Genomic DNA, 20,960 nt, shown 5'->3' with positions numbered 1-20,960 from the left:
TAAAAAACAAACCTAGTGACACTTCCCTGATTTGATCACCAGGGGGAGCTAGCAAACACATTGTACTTTGGAAGAAATGAACTCTGATGACCTCTGCAAAAAAGTATGAATATATTAAAAATGATAGCGGCACAAACGAAAATTTTTGCTGCACAAACCAGCACAAACGTAGCACTAACGCTTGACACCAGTTTTGTTTGATTCGGTTAATGTGGGGGGGCTGGCTGAACTTTTGAACTTTCATTTTTTGTTCACATATTCAAAACAAAAGCAGCACAAACAAAAATTTGAGCAGCACAAACCAGCACAAACGTAGCAGAATTGTTCGGTCCCAGTTTTGTTTCATTTGGGCAATGTGGGGGGGCTGGTTGACCTCTGATGACCTCTGGAAACTTTCATTAAAATCTTAAAAACGATAGCGGCACAAATGAAAATTTCTGCTGCACAAACCAGCACAAACGTAGCACAAACGTTTGACACCAATTTTGTTTGATTTGAACAAGGTGGGGGGGCCAACTTCACTCAGGTTTTATAACCTCTTGGGGGACATATAAAGTAAGAAAAACACAAACACAATATTTAAATTAAAAAATATAGAAATACATATTAATATTTCTCGACAAATTAATAAACAGTACACCCACACACACACAATAAGCAACACATTGCCTCATTCGCTCCACATATACATGACTATACACATTGGGGCACATTTACTAAGGGTCCTAACGCCACATTTTCGTTGGATTTCGCGCTTTTTTCCGTTTTGCGCTGAATTGCCCCGGGATTTTGGCGCACGCAATCGGATTGTGGCGCATCGGCTTGCATGCGACACAAATCGAGGGGCTTGGCCAGCGGACAACCCGGCTGATTCGCACAAACTGCAGAATTTAAAAAGCAAAGTGTGTCGCAAGATCAGCACTTACATGCACCGGAAAGAAGAAGGTGAAATCCGGCGGACCTCAGCGGGGAAGCGACAAATGCAGGAAATTTGACACATGATCTTAGTGAATCGCGGCAGCTCCGAATCCTCGTCGTACAACGCACGGCAGGGATCGCGACAGGACGGGTAAGTAAATGTGCCCCATTATATATCAAACTGATTGTCACCCAATAAGGAATTCATTTACAGTCATTTTCAGTTAATTAGATTTTTACAATACCTTAAAAATAGGCTTTGTATTTACAATTTCCAACAATAACAAAATAAAACTATAAATTAAAAGAATATATATATTAGCTTAAAAAAGTTTGGCGCCAAAAAAGAAAAGATATCACGTCTCAAAAGTCCCCATACACCAAGATATAAAGTTGTGATATTAAAAAATGTTATTAAAAGTTTTAAAAAGTTGCACAGTCCCCAAAATTGTAGCAAACAAAATGTCAGCTCATCCCGCAAAAGATGACATCTTACACAGTATGAAAAAGTTATTAGCATCAGAACATGGCAAAATGAAGAAATCTATAAAATGAAGATACCATAAATTTAGTGTCCCTGTGATTGTGAGGTGAGGTGTCATTTGGAGGGCACAGTGAAAGCTGTAAAAACCAAACCGACAACAATGTGGTACAAATGTATTTTTTCACCAATTTCACCGCATTTTTTCCCCACTTCCTACACAGCATAGAATATTAAAGGGCATCTACCATCAGTTTGACTGATGTCCAGCATTACGTGGCAGTTTCTTTAAGCACTAAGTGGAACTGCTGTGCATAAAGAAAGGACACTTTTGTAGATTAAAGAATTTTTACCAAATATGTAAATGAGCTGGAAGTGCTCAGGCTTGTCCTCTCCCAGGCTAATCTCCATTTGCCATGCTTCCTGGTAACCATTGGACACCGTATTGGACGAAAGGAGGCTTGTTGGGAGGAGCAGTAGTAGAGGAGTGCAAGAAAATAGGATTCTGGTTGATCATCACATGCTTCAGGTCGTCCAATTACAAAAATGCTGCCCTGATTCATGTGAAAGCCCACTTCAGGAATGGCTGAATATGATTTTATAAGAAGTTCTGATAGATATACCAGGCTGTACCTAAGGCTAGGAAAAAGCTTGATATAGTTGCAACACCCCTGTCAACGCATAAGCAAGGTGGTAGTTGCGAATAGCGCCCTCTCCATGTCAGCATCTATCTGGTGAGCCTGCGCAACTCATTCAGAAGATAATGCTAGGAGAATTTAGTGTAATTACAGTGTTAGATACTGCCTGGTATGGCAATAGTTAACTGGTGTACGTAATTATCCAATGATGTGTCTGTTACACAAGCTGGAAGCTGATTGGAGAAGTGCTACCACCTGACCAGGGGAGCATATAAACCCCCTACTGGGTGAGAGCACATGGACTGTTCAGTCTTCAAGCTCAGTCAGTTAGTCAGGAGCCAGAGGGAGCAGCACACCTTCAGTTCTTCCACAGCCATAAATCCCAGGAACTTCTAGTGCCTCAGGCCTGCTGCCTGGCACACAGGGCAAGTCTGGAGAATTAAGCCCAGAACTGAAGCTTCCACCACTTGGACTCAGTTCTATCTGAACCAGCCCAGCCTGCATCTACTACCAGGCTGTGCGCACTTTTCCAGCGATTCAATTCTCCATGACCTTTCCAGCTTACAGAATCTGCTGTTCATCATTTGGCCATTGCTTGCTGTTGAATAAAGAACTGATTTGCACAACGTTGCCTCCGTCTGATCCCTGGATATGGCTGTTACCACCACAGGCTTCCCCATCCATTACCCAGGGACTCATCCTACAAACACCTCAGGGGTTGACCCAGGGAGAATCAGTACATCAGCCTCTCCCTCCATATTTCTTGCACACACCACCTGCTGGAGACCTGCCAGGCTGTAGGACAGCCCTCCGGTCCCAATACCAAGCATGGTGACTACAGTGTGCCCAAGGCCACACTATCCACTATCCAGGTCGAACGGAGGTACCTGGGACCCCATCGAACCCCTCGTTCTTGCGATCTGTGGATAGGGCCCAACTTGCTTGGTAGGAAAACCCCTTTAAACCAGTATTGAGTTCGTAGGGGGTCATTTATGATCACATTTTTGGTGTACAAAAAAGGGCAAACCCCTGGTTGCTGCCTTTTTCTAATCAAGTTTTCCACAAAATACATTTTTGCCTTACTTGCCAGTTCCTATAAAGGATGCATGGAAATATTCGCCAGATTTATCAACAATCTCACTAGGACTGCCCCTCCTCCTATATTTTTCACACTGCACATTGGTGAGGGGGGCATCAAGAACAGCACAATAAATGCCCCCTCAATGACTAATTTTCTTTTTCTGTGGAAGTGGAATTTTTTCCAGCCTCCAAATATATTGCACAGGATATGAAATGTTTCCGCCGGGAAGTATATGTCCCTGCATCAAAATATTTGGAATGTGAGCAATAAAAGAAACGCAGAAAAAAAGGAGGAGGGCCTGGTACTGAATGGGTTAAACACACATCCAATTTCGCCCCTTCACACGGTCTACTCTCAATTTGCACTAATAGGGCGTCTTCCGCAGAAGTAAGAGCGTTGGCTACGAATTTCTTGAAATTTGATGCAAATGATGTGTCAACTCTGAACCTGAAGGTGTGAACATCCTCTAAGAATAGAAGAAAATGACAGAAATTGTCCAGTTGATTTTTTAGGAAGGTAGGGGGGGATGTGTAACCGGCCTATAGGGCAGCTGGGGGTCCCTGATCTGATTTTGTCATGAGGGGAGGATCTTGTGGGTAGAGGTCATTTGAAGGACATGGTCCTTGCCTGCCTGCCTGCAATGCTGTGTCTGCAGCACATAATCCAATGTCTGCCCGACACACACAGGAGGGATCAGCCGCTCAAGGTCACTGCTAAAACTTGTGACCACACTGAGGCACAGGAGGAGTTACACGACCTGCAAAGTGACTTCAAGGTCGCACACAAGGTCAGAGCCGCATGGAGCGTGCACAGGCCCTGTGTGTGCGCGTGCACCGGCGCTGCCTGCACGTGCACGCGCACAGGCTCGTGTCCCTGCGGGTGATACAAGCACCGGACATGGAATATGTAATAAAGCCGCGGAGCAGCCACAGATATACATACACACATAGCACTAGTGCAGGCAGTGCGGCTGCGGCTGCTGAGCATGCGAGGCCCCGCCCAGTCCCGGCCGGGGGGAGGGGTCAGTGTAGGAAGTGTTGCCTGCCAGTGTATGTGTGAGTGTGTGACACCGGAGTGTGAGTGTGTGTGTCCTCTGCCGTGTCCTACACATATGCCTATACCGGGGGAGCACCGGAGTGTGCAAGAGCCTGGCCCAGCACCGGAGCAAGGACAACACCCGCCTGATGTGAGTCTACTACCGGGTGTGAGTGTGTATACACAAGTATATACAGACTGAGCCGGGAAACTACAACTCCCAGCATGCCCCTGTCCTGGCAAAGCCGACGTTTGTAGTTTTCCAGGACTAATTACTGGCCTGTCATGGCAGTGCTGGGAGTTGTAGTTTTCCAGGACTAATTACTGACCTGTCATGGCAATGCTGAGAGTTGTAGTTTTCCAGGACTAATTACTGACATGTCATGGCAATGCTGGGAGTTGTAGTTTCCCAGCACTGATTACTGTTTTGTCATGGCAATGCTGGGAATTGTAGTTCCCCAGGACTCATTACTGACCTGTCATGGCAATGCTTGGAGTTGTAGTTTCCCAGCACTAGTTACTGTTCTGTCATGGAAATGCTGGGAGTTGTAGTTCATCAGGACTCAATACTGACCTGCCAAGGCAATGTTGGGAGTTGTAGTTTTCTAGGACTAATTACTGACCTTTCATGGCATTGCTGAGAGTTGTAGATCCCCAGGAATAATTACTGACCTGCCATAGCAATGCTGGGAGTTGTAGCTTCCCACCACCTGACCATATATATGACATGACTAGTGTATACTATATAACATACATGCAGCCGGTGCTGATATGTTTAGATCATTCTAACCCCGCGCTAAACTTTTTTGCAAGGTTCAGTCACAGGGCACCCATAGACGTAGCAAATTTTTTTGGGGGGAATTAACCGCAGTATAATATCTGTATGGCAGAGGCTGAGATATTTCTAGGTATGGGAAATGTATAAATGTGTGGGGGAAAAGCTAAAATGTAAGGAATTTATTTGCATATTAAATGTATTTATATAATAGATATGTATGTAATTATCTACTATGTGCACATAGGTGTGTGTATATATCATACATATTTGTAGGTATTTACATACATTATAATATGTATGTGTGTATATATATATATATATATATATATATATATATATATATATATATATATACTATATGTGTGTATGGAAATGTTATATACTATATAGATGTAAGTATTTATAATTAGCTATACTATATGTATATGTGTTTGTGTGTGTATATATATATATATATATATATATATATATATATATATATACACACAATATATGTGTGTTAAATTATATGTATTTATGCGGTTATATACATTATGTGTATATAAAATATATATTATATCACTCTAATAAATTGTAAGACTGCAGCAGTTTCCTTCCACCTTCTTACCTCGTGTCCGCACCGATCCCCTATAGCAGCACATGATCCCCATGTTATCGGTGTATTACAACACTCGCTCTCTCTCCTCATAGGAATATGCTCATATGACTTTGAGCCAAGGTCATTGGGATTTTGTAGACGTGGGTCACTGTACGTGGCTGCAGCACAGAGCAGCTCTATGTGTCCTATACAGATGCTCTGGAGGTTTAGCTATAATTGTTATCATCATAATTTCTCTAGATGTGACTTTTCAGATGCGTCGTTTTCATACTTGTTCATGGAAATAGCACCGACGCTGTGACAAATCTGTGACGTTGCAGATCATTAACCTCTGAAGTCCCACTATTAATAGAAATCTTCTTAATTATTTAATTCCTGGGAAAGTTGGGTGACTATTTAGGGACTGCATTGGTTGTCAATGAATAGGATTCTGTGAGTTTCTCTTGTTATATATACTTCATCTGCAGTGTCAATCAGGGATATGAGAAAGCTGGGTCACCCCTCACCCAGTTTTTTTTTAGGCCGCGTTCACACACTGGGGCATATTTACTTACCCGTCCTGTCACGTTCCACGAGTGTGCATTGTCCAACCGGAATGTCCCTGCCGAGATTCAATAAGATTGTGTGCCCGATATCCTGCATGTGTCGCTTTCCCGCTCAGGTCCGCCGGCGTTCACCCTCTTTCCGAATTGCAAAATTTACACTCGGCAGCGCCAAGTGTGCATGTGTGTGGTATTAAGACGTTGCCTGCTCTATTGTGGGTGTATGGAGGTCTTACCACTTTAGACCCCTGCACAGGCCTTCGTTTCCACGACATAGCACACGGCCCATTTATTTCTTACATGGTTTCCATGAGCCTTTTCTTAATTTCATTGCTGCGTGAATGCACCTCACATGCCGACACGTTGGCCGCAAAAAAATTTGGTCACAGATTTTAATGGGAACATTGATTATGTGGAGCTGCCCTTAAAGGAAACCCTGTGAAATCCAAGTCCTGATCCCCATGTCTGATTCCAGGATTACGCGGACCTGCTTCGGCCATTCACCTTAGATCACGGGACGCTACTTCCTTGCCACATGTGACGTCCCGTGGCCTGAGAAGGACCATTGATTGTCCGTAGGTTCAGTTTTTCAGATGCAGTTTTTGATTGCCAAACCTGGAGTGAAGTGAAATAAAGAGGAAGACCGGCACCTCTCAATAATATGTTCTCATCCCTTATTATGATCCACACCCGCTTTTGGCTTTGAAAACTGCATCTAAAAACTGAATGTGTGAACGCAACCCAACGTGGTGGGAATTGGTGATTCCTATAAAACCCCTAAGCCTCTCATTTATTCATACTTCTGTGTTCCTCTAATTACAGATGAATCGTCTCTAGTTACATCCATCAGCCAAGAATACACAGACCACCTGTCCGCATAGGGTGTAAGACCCCCAACGTCAGGAGTGGGAGTGTTGCCTTCATGTGTATCTCCTTGTAAGTGTCCACCTTCTTCTTCTTTGTCTTCTTTATTCATATACGATAAAGGTAAATGCAATTTAAGGTTTATGGACTCTGGGATCTACGCTCAGTGATCCTATATACTGTAGAGGAAGGGGGGAGGGTCACAGGTCAAAGGTTAAACTGACCACTTGCCAATGTTCTCTGGATTTGAGTTTTATTGCTGTTTTTCTTTTATTATACTATGACATCAGCTTATCATATGCTATGTATCCGGCATGTCGTCCCCCTTCCCCTCCGGCCCTTTACCCCCTTGTTTTATGAAAACAGATCCCGGTCGTACTTAGTCCAGGCTGTCCCGATCTCACTCTTGTATAAAGCGTCAACATAGTTGTGTTGCTACAACGCTGCTACTGTTGTCTGTCCTTTACACCCTCGGGTTATTGCTAAACCAGTCTAACTAAAGCATGAGGCTAAACGGGAGCAAAGGTCACTATCTCTCCTCCTCTCCTTTCTATTTCCTCGCCAGGACTAGAAGCAGAGACCTTAATTTTTGCATTGTCTCCGTGACCTGCCCCTGTATAGTAAGTGTCCGTTCTACCTACCCCAGACAATGTACAATGCACATTCCTCTACAACCGGCCGCTACCGGACTGCCGCTTTCTTCAGTTTCCATAGTCGCGGGTTCGCTTTACTTTATGGGAAAATCCTTTTACCACCTTAGTAAAAGACATATATAGCATATCGGGTGCATGCACCAAACTTTTCTCTAAAATTAGTTTACACCCTGACCCTGTCCTTCTCACCCCCTGTCACCACTGACCATCAAATCCTTACTCTCAAGTTACGGAAACAGCTGAGTACTCTGAAAACCTGGTCAAAAATCTTGTGCTCGAACATAAAGGGGTTTGCCCATGAAAGAAAGTTTTTAAATTCTAATCCCTTAGTGATTTTTATAAAATAAAGATAATTTTTAACCCCTTACTTACAATTATTGCTGTTTTAGCTCCTATCACTCAGTGATGGTCAGTGTAATATTCCAGAGTGTGGGCAGGGGACTCTCTTAGCAGACACCTTATGATTCCTCTAATGCTGTAAATACTGTGTGCTGACCATGTGCTTAGATTATCAGGGTACAGGTTTATATACACTTTTATTTAGCTTCTGAACATTGTACTAGTATCTGACACATAGAAAGAGAGATGAGACAGATCGGAGATGAGAATTGATGAGATCAATGAGATGCATATAAAACACAATGACACTTTTCAGCTCTGCTCCCTCACCCATAACACACACACACAGTCAGTTCTGCTGTATGCTTTCCTCCCCCCTCCTCTGGATAAAGACCTTATCTGTCTGTAGCTTGTAGATTGTCTCTGCATGCTGCTGCTTGGCAGCAGGAAGTGCCTGTGTCTGAGCTGGTCTTGTTAAGCAGGGGAAGGGGCAGGAGACAGAGGGCACTGCAGTGTGCAGACAAGAAAAGCTATTCATGAGAAGATGCACGGTCGGATCCCGGAGCAACCAAATTGTAAACAGCAGGACTTATAGAGACAGGTTGGAATTATATCTGTGAAATGTTGTAATTTTGTTAATAACAGTGAATTAGAGAATGTGTTATTTTGTTATACTGAGTATATTTAAGAATCTTGTCTTTATGGGAATATCCCTTTAAAGGAAATCTACCACCAAAATACATCATGATAAACCAGGGACACCTACTCATAGATCCAGGCACCATGACTGTGGTTATCCTCTTATATTTGTTATCCATGGCCTCCTTCCTTCTAAAATCAACTTTTAAAATTGTGATAATAAGCCTGAAGGGTTCCTGGGAGTGTTACCAGAGCCCTTCCGTGCTCTAGCATCAGAGACTTTTATACTGTCTCCTCCTGCTTCCTCAGCTCTTTTCACATTGTAGGACCGAGGTCATGGATAACAAATATAAGAAGATTGCCACAGTCAGGGTGCCTGGATCTAAGGGTAGTTGTTTATTATGCTTGATTTTGATGGTACATTTCCTTAAACCAAATAAACATCTACAAACACATGAAGGCGTTATCCAACTGGCAGCTACCTGTAAAAATGTTATACCAAGTATTTAAGTTATCTATCAGATCAGTGAGGATCCGACCGCTGGGACCCAAGTAAACCAGAGAATGCGGTCCTGGGTACCACCTTGATGGAGCGGCAGGTCAAACATGTGTCCTAACGCTACATTCAATTGAATGGTAGTGTCAAAAATAACAAGCGCAGCCCTAGGGAATATCCATGACTCCCATACTGTATATGAGCGCTTTGCTCAGCAATTTCTGAAACTTCCATACTACCACAAAAATTACTATTACAATCCGTTTAATTTCCGAATATTAAACAAATATGCTTTTTTTTTTTTTTTCTTTTTGCAGAACGCTTCTTCATCATGTCTTCTCGTGACAGACGCCCTGATCTCTGCATCAAGGCAGAACCAGGGACCCCAGAAAGCATTGGACGCCGGAGTCCTAGCGGATCTAGTGATAGTAGTGGACACGGACCTGAACCACAGGGTCCACGCTGCTGCAGGGGTGATGATGAACCAGAAGATACGCCTGGAAGGGGCAAATATGTCCTAAACTCCATCCCTAAAAGGCTTTGCCTGGTGTGTGGTGATGTGGCGTCGGGATACCACTATGGCGTGGCTTCCTGTGAAGCATGTAAAGCTTTCTTCAAACGTACAATACAAGGTGAGGCCACTTCTTTAAAGGGGAAATAGAACTCTTACCGTTGCGTTACTGAATGTTTGTTCTAAATTTGAAGTCTGCAATCTCTCTTGAGGTTCTCCTTAGAAGCAGATAAAAAAAAACGACTCCATCTAACGCCTTTATCATTGTGTCTCTAAACTTCAGATAGCTGTGCATCACAGCTTTCTATCTTGAACCACAAGAGACATTACAGATCTAATAGTGGCAATCAATTTCAGAGTCTACTTTGATCTGCTACATTCCTGTTGGGAAAATTTGCCCTTGAGCCAATATGGCGGCTTTCAAGATGGCGACCATGTTCCGACGTGGCCTAAAAGATAGGCCTCCTCAGCCATTACTTGGGGTATCAGATGGGGCATCCCTTCACACAATTGCTGAGACATGGATATATTACAATCTGATTTGCTCTTCCAATCATAGGCAATATCGAGTACAGCTGTCCTGCTACCAACGAGTGTGAAATTACCAAGCGAAGACGGAAGGCATGCCAGGCTTGTCGATTTACAAAGTGCCTACGGGTGGGCATGCTGAAAGAAGGTAGGTGGAGAGATCCAGTTCTATTATAACCTCCAATTCTCTCAGTTTCTATATACAGTTCTACATAAGGCCTACATATTTTTATATTGACTTGCAGGGGTGCGCTTAGACCGTGTAAGAGGAGGTCGACAGAAATATAAGAGGAGGCCAGAAGGAGACATCTTGCAGTATACAGCGGGAGGACAGCAATCCCAGCAAAGCACAACAACTGTAGTCAAGAAACAAGGTAAGAACTTTTATCCTTTACACAGGATGGGGGATAAATATCTGATTGTTGGGGGTGTCCGACTGCCAGGACGCCTGTGGTATGCAGAAGTGGGAACTGCAAATCTCCTTTTTATGACAACTTATGGCATCGGCTCATCCTCTGGGAAGCCCTATAGAAGTTAATGGTGCAGAGGATGAGTTGTACTTAAAGGACATCTACCACCAGGATGAAGGATTGTAAACCAAGCACACTGACATACTGGAGTCCCCCCTCTGGCAGTATTTGCTCCTACTTAAGCTTCTTATGCCGTTGTTTTTATGGGAAAAAATGCAAAGGGGACACACACCAGTATTTCAGTGTGCTTGGCTTACAATATTTCATCCTGGTGGTAGATGTCCTTTTATAGAGGACCAGGCTCCTTTTCACAACGGTCAACAAAAGAGCAACAAATCTTTATTGTTAAACCTGACAGCCCAAAATTATGAAAAGCCTATTGTCACAGGGCAAAAAAAATATTTTGCCTGAAGTAACATTTACAAAATATTCCTGTTCCAACTTACATACAAATTCAATTTTAGAAAACACCTACAGAACCAATCCTGTAGGTAACCCGGGGACTGTCTGTACTGTAATACTACCATGATATGACTAGATCTGTTGTACGTCCAGTCGATTGACTTTCCTATTTGTATTTCTTTCCTCTTTAGCTCCAGTGAACACTGTGGTGTCACATCTTCTAGTGGCTGAGCCTGACAAGCTGTTTGCTATGCCAGACCCGTCACTCCCCGATGGCTACTTGAAGTCCATGAGTACGTTGTGTGACCTTGCAGATCGAGAGATTGTCATTATTATCAGCTGGGCCAAGAATATCCCAGGTCAGTATGTAGTGTAGTCTCAAGATCTTGGAACACCTGATGCTTTACTTCACATTCACATTACACATTCAAGGCAAAGACTTAGGCCGCCAGCACACGTGGCGTTTTGAATCAGTTTTTGGGACGTTTTTAAGCAGTCCGTTAAAAAACGCATGCGTTTTTTGAAAACGCATCCGGTTTTGACGAGTCTTACCAATTATTTTAATGTGCGTTTTTCAATGGACTGATTAAAAATGGGCCAAAAACGGGTTCAAAACGCTACGTGTGGCGCCGGCCTTAGGGACGCGTTCACATGTTGCGTTTTGAGACACATTCCAAAAGCTGAGGAGAGGTGATTTGCCTAATTACATTGCTGTTAACATTTGCGTTATTAAACGTGATGTTACCGCATGTGTTAATGTGTTAACAAATGTAAACTGTAATGTAATTCGGCAAATCAACCTCTCCTCATCTGTTGTAATGTGTTTCAAAATGCAATTAAAACGCAACCAAAATGCAATGTGTGAATGCGCCCTAAGTCTTTGCCATGAGGGTTCATCCTTTCCCCAATTCTGAGTTTGTGTGCCCCTTTTAGTTAGAGATTGGTGGGGTTTTATTAACTGGACGCAGAGATCAGCTACTAACATTGTGTTAACGCAAGCGTTTTGTAAACACCATGTTAACAGCTATGTAATCAGGCAAAATCTCCTCTTCTCATGCCTTACTCCCCCCGTTTAAACGCACCCTAAAATACATGCAGGGAAATAGCCATGTGCATCCTCTCTGCATGTCCGTGTCTACAGATCACTGGTAACAGTCATCTAGTGGACTGTACCATTAGATCACTGCTACATGTCCCAGGTAAAAGTAATAAATAGTCAAAAGTAAATGAAAAAAAAAAACATTATATTAAAAAAGCCTGGTCTGCATAAATAGCCATTTATTACCATTTTAAACTCCTGTGGAGTGTGTATATTACTGACAATATCATACTCACTCCTCTTGGCTGAAAGTACTCCTCAAAAATGGAAAGAGGAGTATTATTACTGTACTGGAAAAAAATGACTGGACCCATGCAATTCACGTGAATGCGGCAGAACAGATTTTAGCTCTACATGTCCACAGGTAAAATCTGCAACATTTGTATGTTATCCCTTATCTATAGGGGGCAACAACCTTATATGTGAGGATCTGACTGCTGGGACCCCCAGGGATCTGGAGAAAGAGCGTCTTGTTCTTACTAATGGAGGAAGCAGCAGGTCAAGCATGTGTCCTGTGCTCCATGCAATAGTATGGATGTGTTGAAAATTGTTGAGTACAGCACTCTGGTATCTCTGTCTTTAAAGGGGTTTTCCCACGAAGACAAGTTTTGTGATCTGAGACCACCGCAGATCACAAAAACGAGAGGTCCGACCAACCCCTGTTCTTCTCCATTAATCTCTATGGAGCTGACGGAGATTGGTGAGCGCGGTGGTCGGCAATTTCCGTCAGTTCCATAGAGATTAGAGTCGTCGGCCCCTTCGTTTTCGCAATCTGCAGAGGGTCTCATCACTGAGACTCCCACTGATCAGCAAGTTGGGCCCTATCCCTTGGATAGGTTCTAACTTGTCTTTGTGGGAAAATCCCTTTAAGAGTGCCAGAGATTATGGAGCGACAAGATGCATGTGTATACATTAGCAAGAATACCCCCATTCTCCAGATTGTCGAAGGTCCATTCTCATAATGTTTGGGGCTCCCAGCAGTCCAACCCTCGCTGATTAGTTTGGTATTCCCAAACTTATAATGGTTGATTATGGTACAACCCCTTGTGGGGATATTCTGACGTTTAGGAAAATCTTTACTTGTGCTTGGATTGAAATAAATGATTGCACATGGTCACATTTCGGTTGGGTCCATGTTTCAGCCAAATTTACAGCACCCAATACATTACAGCTGTACTGTACTAGACCCTCAGGATATGTTGCACGTATAGCAGCTAAGTGGAAATCTTCTATTTTACAGGTTTTTCTTCCCTCTCTTTATCGGACCAGATGAGTCTCTTGCAGAGTGTCTGGATGGAGGTTCTCCTTTTGGGAGTTGTGTTCCGTTCTCTTCCATATGAAGATGAGGTTGTGTTTGCTGAGGATTTTGTGTTGGATGAGGAGTCCTCACATTCTGCCCGGCTGTCGGACCTCTGCTCCTGCATTCTTCATCTGGTGCGCAAGTATCGGGCCTTACGTGTGGAGAGAGAGGAATACGTCATGTTAAAAGCCCTCACCCTAACAAATTCAGGTGGGTTGTGACTACAGTATAGTATTGGACCATGCTGTGAATGTTGTGTGAATAGGTCATTAAAAATTTAATGTCCCCTACTGACCACTGGCAACCCGCCCATTGTAAGTTTTTTATTTAATTTACTTTTATTTGGGAGCGGATGGGATAGGTCTGTTTTGTTTTTGTTTTTTAATATTTTTTTAAAATAAAAATTATTCAACTTAGTAGGGAACACATTATATATGTGACACCTGCTGCTGAATACAGATTACCGATAACTGTGGTAACATCCCATCCAAAATCAGACATGCACAGAGGATGTCCCCATGGGCCTCACAATCTAATCGACCTACCAGTATGTTTTGGAGTGTGGGAGTAACCAGAGGACCCAGGGAAACCCACACAAACAGAGAGAACATACAAACTTTTTGCAGATGTTGACTTCATGTTGAAGCCCTCTGAAGTCACTGGATCCCCCTACAGGCACACCGCTGAGTATGAGTGCTGTATTTGGTGGCAAGTGTGACAGCAGAACGATAATATCGGGCCCCTATCACAGTACAGGATTGGGCTATCGGACTGACTGCTGAATCCTGCCAATGGCTTTGTGTGCAGGAGCGCACACTACCATATGGGCGGGCAGAGCTAATTCCCTAGCCCTGTAAAAGATCAGGTGACCGGAGATCTGAGCTACGGTTATGTGACCTTATGTTGGGCTGCAAGCTGCAGCAGTCAAGAAAAAGGAAGTGGAACTGCTGCTCACGGCTGGGCAGAGAGAAGGGAAAATGGTCAGATGCTGATTTATCAGTATTGGACTATTTTTGAGGGGTAGAACTGCCTGTACAAGTGTTATAAGATATTTGTGCAGTTGTTATCGTGACCTATGGAGGACATACATCATACCTTGCATGTCCCTATCTTCAGTTCTCTATCACAAGCCCTATGTGATCTGAAAGATGAGATTCTTGTCTTGAATATGACACCAGCATTATGTTTTTAGGATACTATAGAACCAAAGATAGGGGCGTCTGAAGTGACACTCTCCAAGCAAACCCTAAATTTGACTTATCTCAGGCAAAATAAAACTTCTTTTCTCATTTTCACTTTGGAGGAGATTTTTTAATAGGTAAAAGGGCGATATTTCACATAAAATAACCATTTCAAGAAAGGACATTTCATCCTTTACCTGAGGGGGCTGGTAGTTGTGGGGTAAATGGTATCGTGACACTGTCTCTTTAAAAAATGTAAAATTTGAAACCCTGGCCAGCACATTGCACCAACCTTAATAAATCTCCCCCAATGTCTATAGGACGGACAGCTCAGTATTTTCATTTACTATTATTTACATTTGTCAGAAGTGTCTGAGAGTAGGACTGTTCTAGTTGAGAACCAATGAGAGCTCAGTTTTCATTTTCCCACAGCTGTTTATAAAATTAAAGCTGAGCTCTGATTGGTTTCAATGGGCAACTAGAACAGTTTTACCACAGAAACTTCTGATAAATCTCCCCCAAGTTGAATTTAAATACAGTTCTATAAAAGTTTCTTTTTTTCTCTCCTCTTCCTTGTAGACTCTGTGCACATTGAAGACCCGGATGCAGTTTTACGCCTCCGCGACGCCCTACAAGAGGCGCTCAGCGAATACGAATCGAACCGGCACCCCGAGGAACCCTGCCGCGACGGCAAATTGCTTCTTACACTCCCCTTACTCCGCCAGACGGCTGGCAGAGTCCTGCAACACTTCCACGCCCTACGAGAAGAAGGGACGGTCCCTATGCACAAGCTTTTCTTAGAGATGCTGGAAGCCATGATGGATTAAGGCGGATAAAACCCTTGCAGCTGAAATGTCATGTACTTGGCTGTGTGACCCAGGAGATGCAAGCTGGGGACTACATTATGAATGTATAGGACAATGTTACTTTGATGCGCACATCCTTCCTTCATTGCGTTAGAGACTGATAAGGAAGACTTGAGCGATGCGGCGCAGGCGTGTATGCAATATATCATGGACGGACATGGAAAGTAGACTTGCTACATGACATCAGAGCGTTAGATCCCTTTTTATTTAATTTAGCAACGCGCTGAAATCCTATGGTAGGATAAGCCATAGGACGAAAAACTCTTGAGTCCTTCCATCCCTTGAGCCATAAGCTAGCAATAGTAACCGGAGGATGACTCTGTGCCACGTGTTCCGCTTTTTCTCTTACTCTTCATTGTTGTGTATGGCTTTACACAGGTCCGTTGATTTTTCCTGTATAGAGTCTGCCCAAGTGACAATCTCATTAGGGTTTATTTTTTGGATTTATAGTCCATCTTAGGGAGTTTTAATGTTAATTGAATAATTCTAGTTTTAAGACACTATATTGTCCAAGTCGGTGCTGTCTAAGGGGGATGTCCGATATGGTGCACTTTTATTTTCGAAGGCGAACGCTGGTTTGCTGATGTGTAATGCTTCATACGATAAGTACTGTACACGGCCCCATACATAGTGGTGCGTTCCTGACTGAATCTGTACAAGTGGGTGTTCGGTGGCCATTGTAATGTCACAAGGGGGGAGAGTTATCGTCAAGTTTCTGAGGTAAAACTGTGCTAGTAGCCCATGGAAACCAATCAGTGCTCAGCTTTCATTTTATAAACAGCTGTAGGAAAATGAAAGCTGAGCTCTGATTGGTTCCATTGGGCAACTAGAACAGTTCTGCTCTGAGAGACTTATAAATCTCCCCCAATGTCTCTATATGTCCAAAAGTGGTCACCCTTCCAGGCCCTTAGTTTTATACTCATGAATACTATCACAGGGTCCTGGCAGGCTGATTTTTCAGACTGCTAGAGATCACATGACCCTCCTTCTGCGGCTATATTATGGTCAGAAATTGCTGGCTGAGGTAAAAAAAAAAAAACAGAAAACTTAACTTTACATATCAAGAAAGTGGAGCAGAAATTTGAATAGATGTAAATTGGTAAATTACCCAATATCCTGCCCCTCACACTTGGACACGTTACAAAAATCATGAGGTAAAGTGGCCAACCCCTTTAAGACGCTTATAAATGGCATCAATATGACTGCAATGATTTCCTTCAGGGTAAAGAAAAAAAATTCCTAGACTGCAAAATGTCAATGGTGATGGAGATAATTATCTCAAGTTTTTTCTCTGTTTAGGTTGAGCCACTCATGTGCAACCAAATGTTCCCTTACAGTCCATCTACTGAGGTTTATCTTTCGGTTACCCCTCCCCAAATTAAAGGGAACAAAGAAGATCGTAATCAAAGTCCTATCCTTATGTAAGGTCACCAGTGTGTGTGATTGCTGGGGTGTGACCGCAGTGCGGTGACCTTAGGATAGGCCATTGTGTCCTTTATAGTGTTACATCATGGTGCACCCAAGCCAAACGCTCTAGTTATCTGCAAAGTGGTTGTGACACATCAGGATATGGGGAAGGCTTCCTATAATAACTGCTGTCACTTTGTAGGGTCAGTGTTACCTGGCTGTGCCCTAGTTTAGGAATATGGTATTGAGTAACTGCTATGATTCACAACCTTGCTTCCATATCAGGTCATTAGACCCATATACTACATAGTCTCAATGCTTTATGGCCTCCTGAATGTGACCCAGTGCACATTGCGGTGTGTCTGTACACCAATCTGTATTGAGAGTACGGTGTAGCTCACACCATAACTTTTCCAGCATGTAGTATTTTAGTCTCCCACAACCTCCTTTTGACAATGGGTATGATCTATCTTTAGGTGGGTAGCAACATATCTGCTTCTACTATAGCCAGGATTGTATTTCAGCCCCAGACCCCAAGTGGTTGTTAGGGGTGGTCCATCAGTGGAATTACAGTATTTTATCTCAGATCCCTAGATGTAATAAGATTCTTCCCATTTGTGCGGTGTACACGTGCATTGTTCATGGAAAATGCTGCTAATTTATTCAATAAGTTTCCAAAAGTTGCTTGAAAATGTATTGGTAATTTTAATCAGGAAAAGCTGATGCCACCATATAAGAAAGGGTAAAAGAAGGCCTGTCACCACATCACGGACATACAAAGGTGTAGGGGCTGCTACATTGATTCAGGGGCATTCCCAATTTTTCTTTCTAGCCCCCACGGTTGCTGAGATATCATTCTCTGTAGCCGACCATTATAATCCTCTCCTCTGTCGAAGAGGAGGAGTTGGAGCATAGGAGGGGTTATGATAATCTTCTCTGGAACTGATACACAGAAGAAAATCATAGCACTCTCCTCCGTTCCTACGACTCCTGTCTGATAGCATATGCTGAAAAAACTTACAATGACCCATGTCGCCCTCCCCTGCTCCTCCTCTCTGACAGTGGAGAGGATTAAAATTGATGGATACTGGGACTGATATCTCTGCAACCGTGGGGGCTAAAAAGAAAATTCAAAGTGCCCCTGAATTTGTGTAGCAGTCCCTACAGAATTGTATATTAATCTCTACATTTGTGTACGGACCTCTTTAAGCAGTCTTGTGCTGCCGTATATACTGTACTGGCAATGGGGCAATAGAGATAATGCCATTCAACTCTATATGCCTGTCAAGGATAGCCGCTTATAGCACTTTGCTACTTTGGACAGTCATGGAGCCACAGCTGTAGTCAAAATTGGGGTGGGGGGGTCACAGGACCCAGGCAACCTAATATAACAATCCCGTGGATAGGAGGCAAATGTTTGTGCAAAGATTAGAAATAAAACTAGATCTAGAATTGGTTTCTGCAGCATTAACTCCATTGTATCCAATGTTACATCTGTGACCCGACAGCGAGTCCCGAACACAGATCACATCACAGCAGAGCAGGATACATCAACAATCTTAAAAAGGCCAAATGATCCCCAAATTTTCCCTTAAAAGAGAATCCAGTCCCCTCTTCTGACATGTCACTTTATGGAAAAATCTATTCTGTGGGATCTTTGCTTAAAACTCTTTCTTTTGTGCTGTTCCTCCGTTATCCCTACATAAGGTTATAACCACTCACTTTGTTGAAGCGGTCCATGCACTCTCTGTTAGGGTTGGACAGGTGTCCATTCATATTATTGTAGTAGGAATAACAGAGGAACGGAAAAAAAATTTGATTCCAGAGTTGTTTTGCACTACACGGACTGTTCTCTCTATATTACGGTAAAATACCACTTAGTGTATATAAGTATTGGATTATGTCCAGTACAGGGAGATAGGGAGTCTAGTGGCCGCTCCGATATCCTGGCACATAAATCCCACTTTTTACTTGACTTGTTCTATGTAGATCAGTTGTTGAGGGGTATTCACACTCTGCAGTTCTGATAGGCCGTGGTCTTTTCATTGTACGTTACATCGTCTTCCATAGAAGTTACACTATGTCCTGCTCGTCTACTACTCTCCCGTATCACCGCTGTTTATGTCTCCACGTTGCTCCATCGTCCGTGTTGTTATACCTTTGTATTTGCTTTGCAGTTTGTTACCCAATTAATTGTGGGTGCCCTCCGCCTCTGTATATAGCCTATAGAATAATGTGCATATGTAATATACCTCATTGCTTCTATACATATATATACAGGCCATTGTATACTATTAAGGCTCCGATGGGCCTGAACTGCAATAAACATCAGGGAGATTTCACGTTGTGCTGATCCTTTATGCGTATCCATCTCTACATTCCTTAAATGGGTTGTACAAAGCTTGATTGTTATCCCCCTATCCTGTGTAATCCAATCAGTCGGGGTCCCATTCTTACTAACTGATGGAGGTAAGTATCAAACATGTGTCAATACAAGGAGAGTGTCAGATATTGCAGAGCACAGCGCTGTGGTATCTCCTGAATTCTGACAGTTAATAGCAGGGGAGTGGAGTCAGAGTCATGATAAAATTGACCGACTCGACAAACATAATAAATTATTAAAATGTTGGTTCTTTCCCTGATCAAAGGATTTAGGTCAGGGGTGAGCAACATTTATTGTTCCAAGGATGAAATGAAAGCTTCCATCAGTTATGTAAGTGCTAGGTTCAGTCCACAATTCATGGCTTGAGAGGCTGCCTGTGACCTGTCGGCGTGGGTTGTGCACTCCTGATCCCCTTTTTAGTTGAGATGAATGTGGCTGCACTTTGTGTACATGCTCAGCAGTGAAGCTCTTCTGCTCTCACCACTGCTCAGGAAACAGGACTGTGTGACCATTTTGGTGGAAATAAAGTTTGGGAATTGAAGAGTCTGACGATCGGCTTACCGACTCCACAGCCCTGGTTATAGGAGTGTTGTTGATACCTGAGCACTGCGCTATTTCTCATCCACCCAAAGAATAGAATGGCAGCATCCATACACAACCTGCTGCTCCATTAATTCATATGTATGGGACCCCCGTTCTTGTGATTCCAGAATTTGGACCCCCAATGATCAGAATATTCTTATCTTATGTCTGCACACTGAACGTCAAGGGGTACTATGCCGACGTCACCGAAGAAATATGTAGGTAGCAGGAGAACTAGAGAGTCTGATCCGACTTCTCAAACCCAACACGTGTATATGCTGGTCCAATCCCACTGAACACATTGCACAGGAAGGGAGTACATGATGCAAGGAGCCTGAACTTCAGCGAAGGTACTGTAAGAACTGTTACAGTGTCAGGGACTCCTTGCATCACAATTCTTTATGATGCAAGGGCTCTCATCCTGTACTCTGTGGCATCAGACCATTTCCATGGGGTGAATGTGTTCGTCTGCAGCCCCGGCCTAACCAATACAGCCATAGGCTACATTCACACGGACGTATAAAAACGGCCGTATACGTACCGATTTTTTACGGGTTACATACGGCCACATTAATTTCAATGGACAATACGTCCAACCATTTATATTGCCGTTTTTGACACTGGAGTGTACGGACTGTATACTGGCCGTATAAAAATATAGAGCATGTCCTATTTTCTCCCGTATTTCAGTTCTGTATGCCCTTTTAAAGTCTATGGGCATGTATAAAATACGGGTTAAATACGTGCTGCATACGGATGAAAAACGTCACGTATTTATACAGAAATACAGCCTGTAGATACAGGACTGGAGAAATACATGTCCGTGTGAATGCAGCCATAGACTGAGGTGATACAGGGCCATTTGGGAAACTAAGCCCTCTGGTCTATAAGGACCTGAGGGTGGTTTCGTGTCCCAAATCTCCTTGACAGATAGAATTCCTTTAAAGTCTACCATGATAAACCTGGGACACTTACTCATAGATCCAGGCACCCTCACTGTTACCATCTTCCTTCTAAAATCAACTTTTAAAATAGGGCGTTTGCAGCGCCCTTCAGTGCTGTAGATTCACAAGCTGTTACAGTGAACAAAACACATATCACACAGCCCCCTGCTTCCTCCCTCCTCCTGTGTAATCTAGCAGCAGCAGGCAGTACAGGGGGAGGCGGAC

General features: G+C 43.2%; 1 protein-coding gene across 2 annotated transcripts; it reads left to right on the top strand.

Moving 5' to 3' along the window:
• The first annotated feature begins 4,063 nt into the window (after positions 1-4,063).
• Positions 4,064-19,168, top strand: ESRRA (estrogen related receptor alpha). Of its 2 annotated transcripts, XM_072118396.1 has the most exons (8): positions 4,066-4,304; positions 6,894-7,007; positions 9,380-9,694; positions 10,133-10,249; positions 10,347-10,475; positions 11,165-11,332; positions 13,313-13,582; positions 15,133-19,168. In XM_072118396.1, the coding sequence occupies exons 3-8, from the start codon at positions 9,394-9,396 to the stop codon at positions 15,378-15,380; spliced, it is 1,233 nt and encodes a 410-aa protein (XP_071974497.1). In that variant the 5' UTR covers positions 4,066-4,304; positions 6,894-7,007; positions 9,380-9,393; the 3' UTR covers positions 15,381-19,168. The 2 variants fall into 2 exon arrangements, with proteins under 2 accessions (XP_071974498.1, XP_071974497.1); XM_072118397.1 differs by lacking the exon at positions 6,894-7,007 and having other exon boundaries at positions 4,064-4,304.
• Positions 19,169-20,960: the final 1,792 nt, after the last annotated feature.

This window comes from Engystomops pustulosus, chromosome 7, assembly GCF_040894005.1.
Source record: "Engystomops pustulosus chromosome 7, aEngPut4.maternal, whole genome shotgun sequence".
NCBI lineage: Eukaryota > Metazoa > Chordata > Amphibia > Anura > Leptodactylidae > Engystomops > Engystomops pustulosus.
Note: the sequence above shows the minus strand (reverse complement) of the source record. Positions and strands in the feature narration are given on the sequence as shown.

What these genes read in the sequence shown, in the direction of transcription:
- ESRRA (XM_072118397.1), top strand. Translation starts at nt 9,394, where the DNA reads ATGTCTTCTCGTGACAGACGCCCTGATCTCTGCATCAAGGCAGAACCA. An exon ending in GGTGGGCATGCTGAAAGAAG is followed by an intron (nt 10,250 to 10,346) that starts GTAGGTGGAGAG and finishes ATTGACTTGCAG; the next exon opens with GGGTGCGCTTAGACCGTGTA. An exon ending in CTGGGCCAAGAATATCCCAG is followed by an intron (nt 11,333 to 13,312) that starts GTCAGTATGTAG and finishes TCTATTTTACAG; the next exon opens with GTTTTTCTTCCCTCTCTTTA.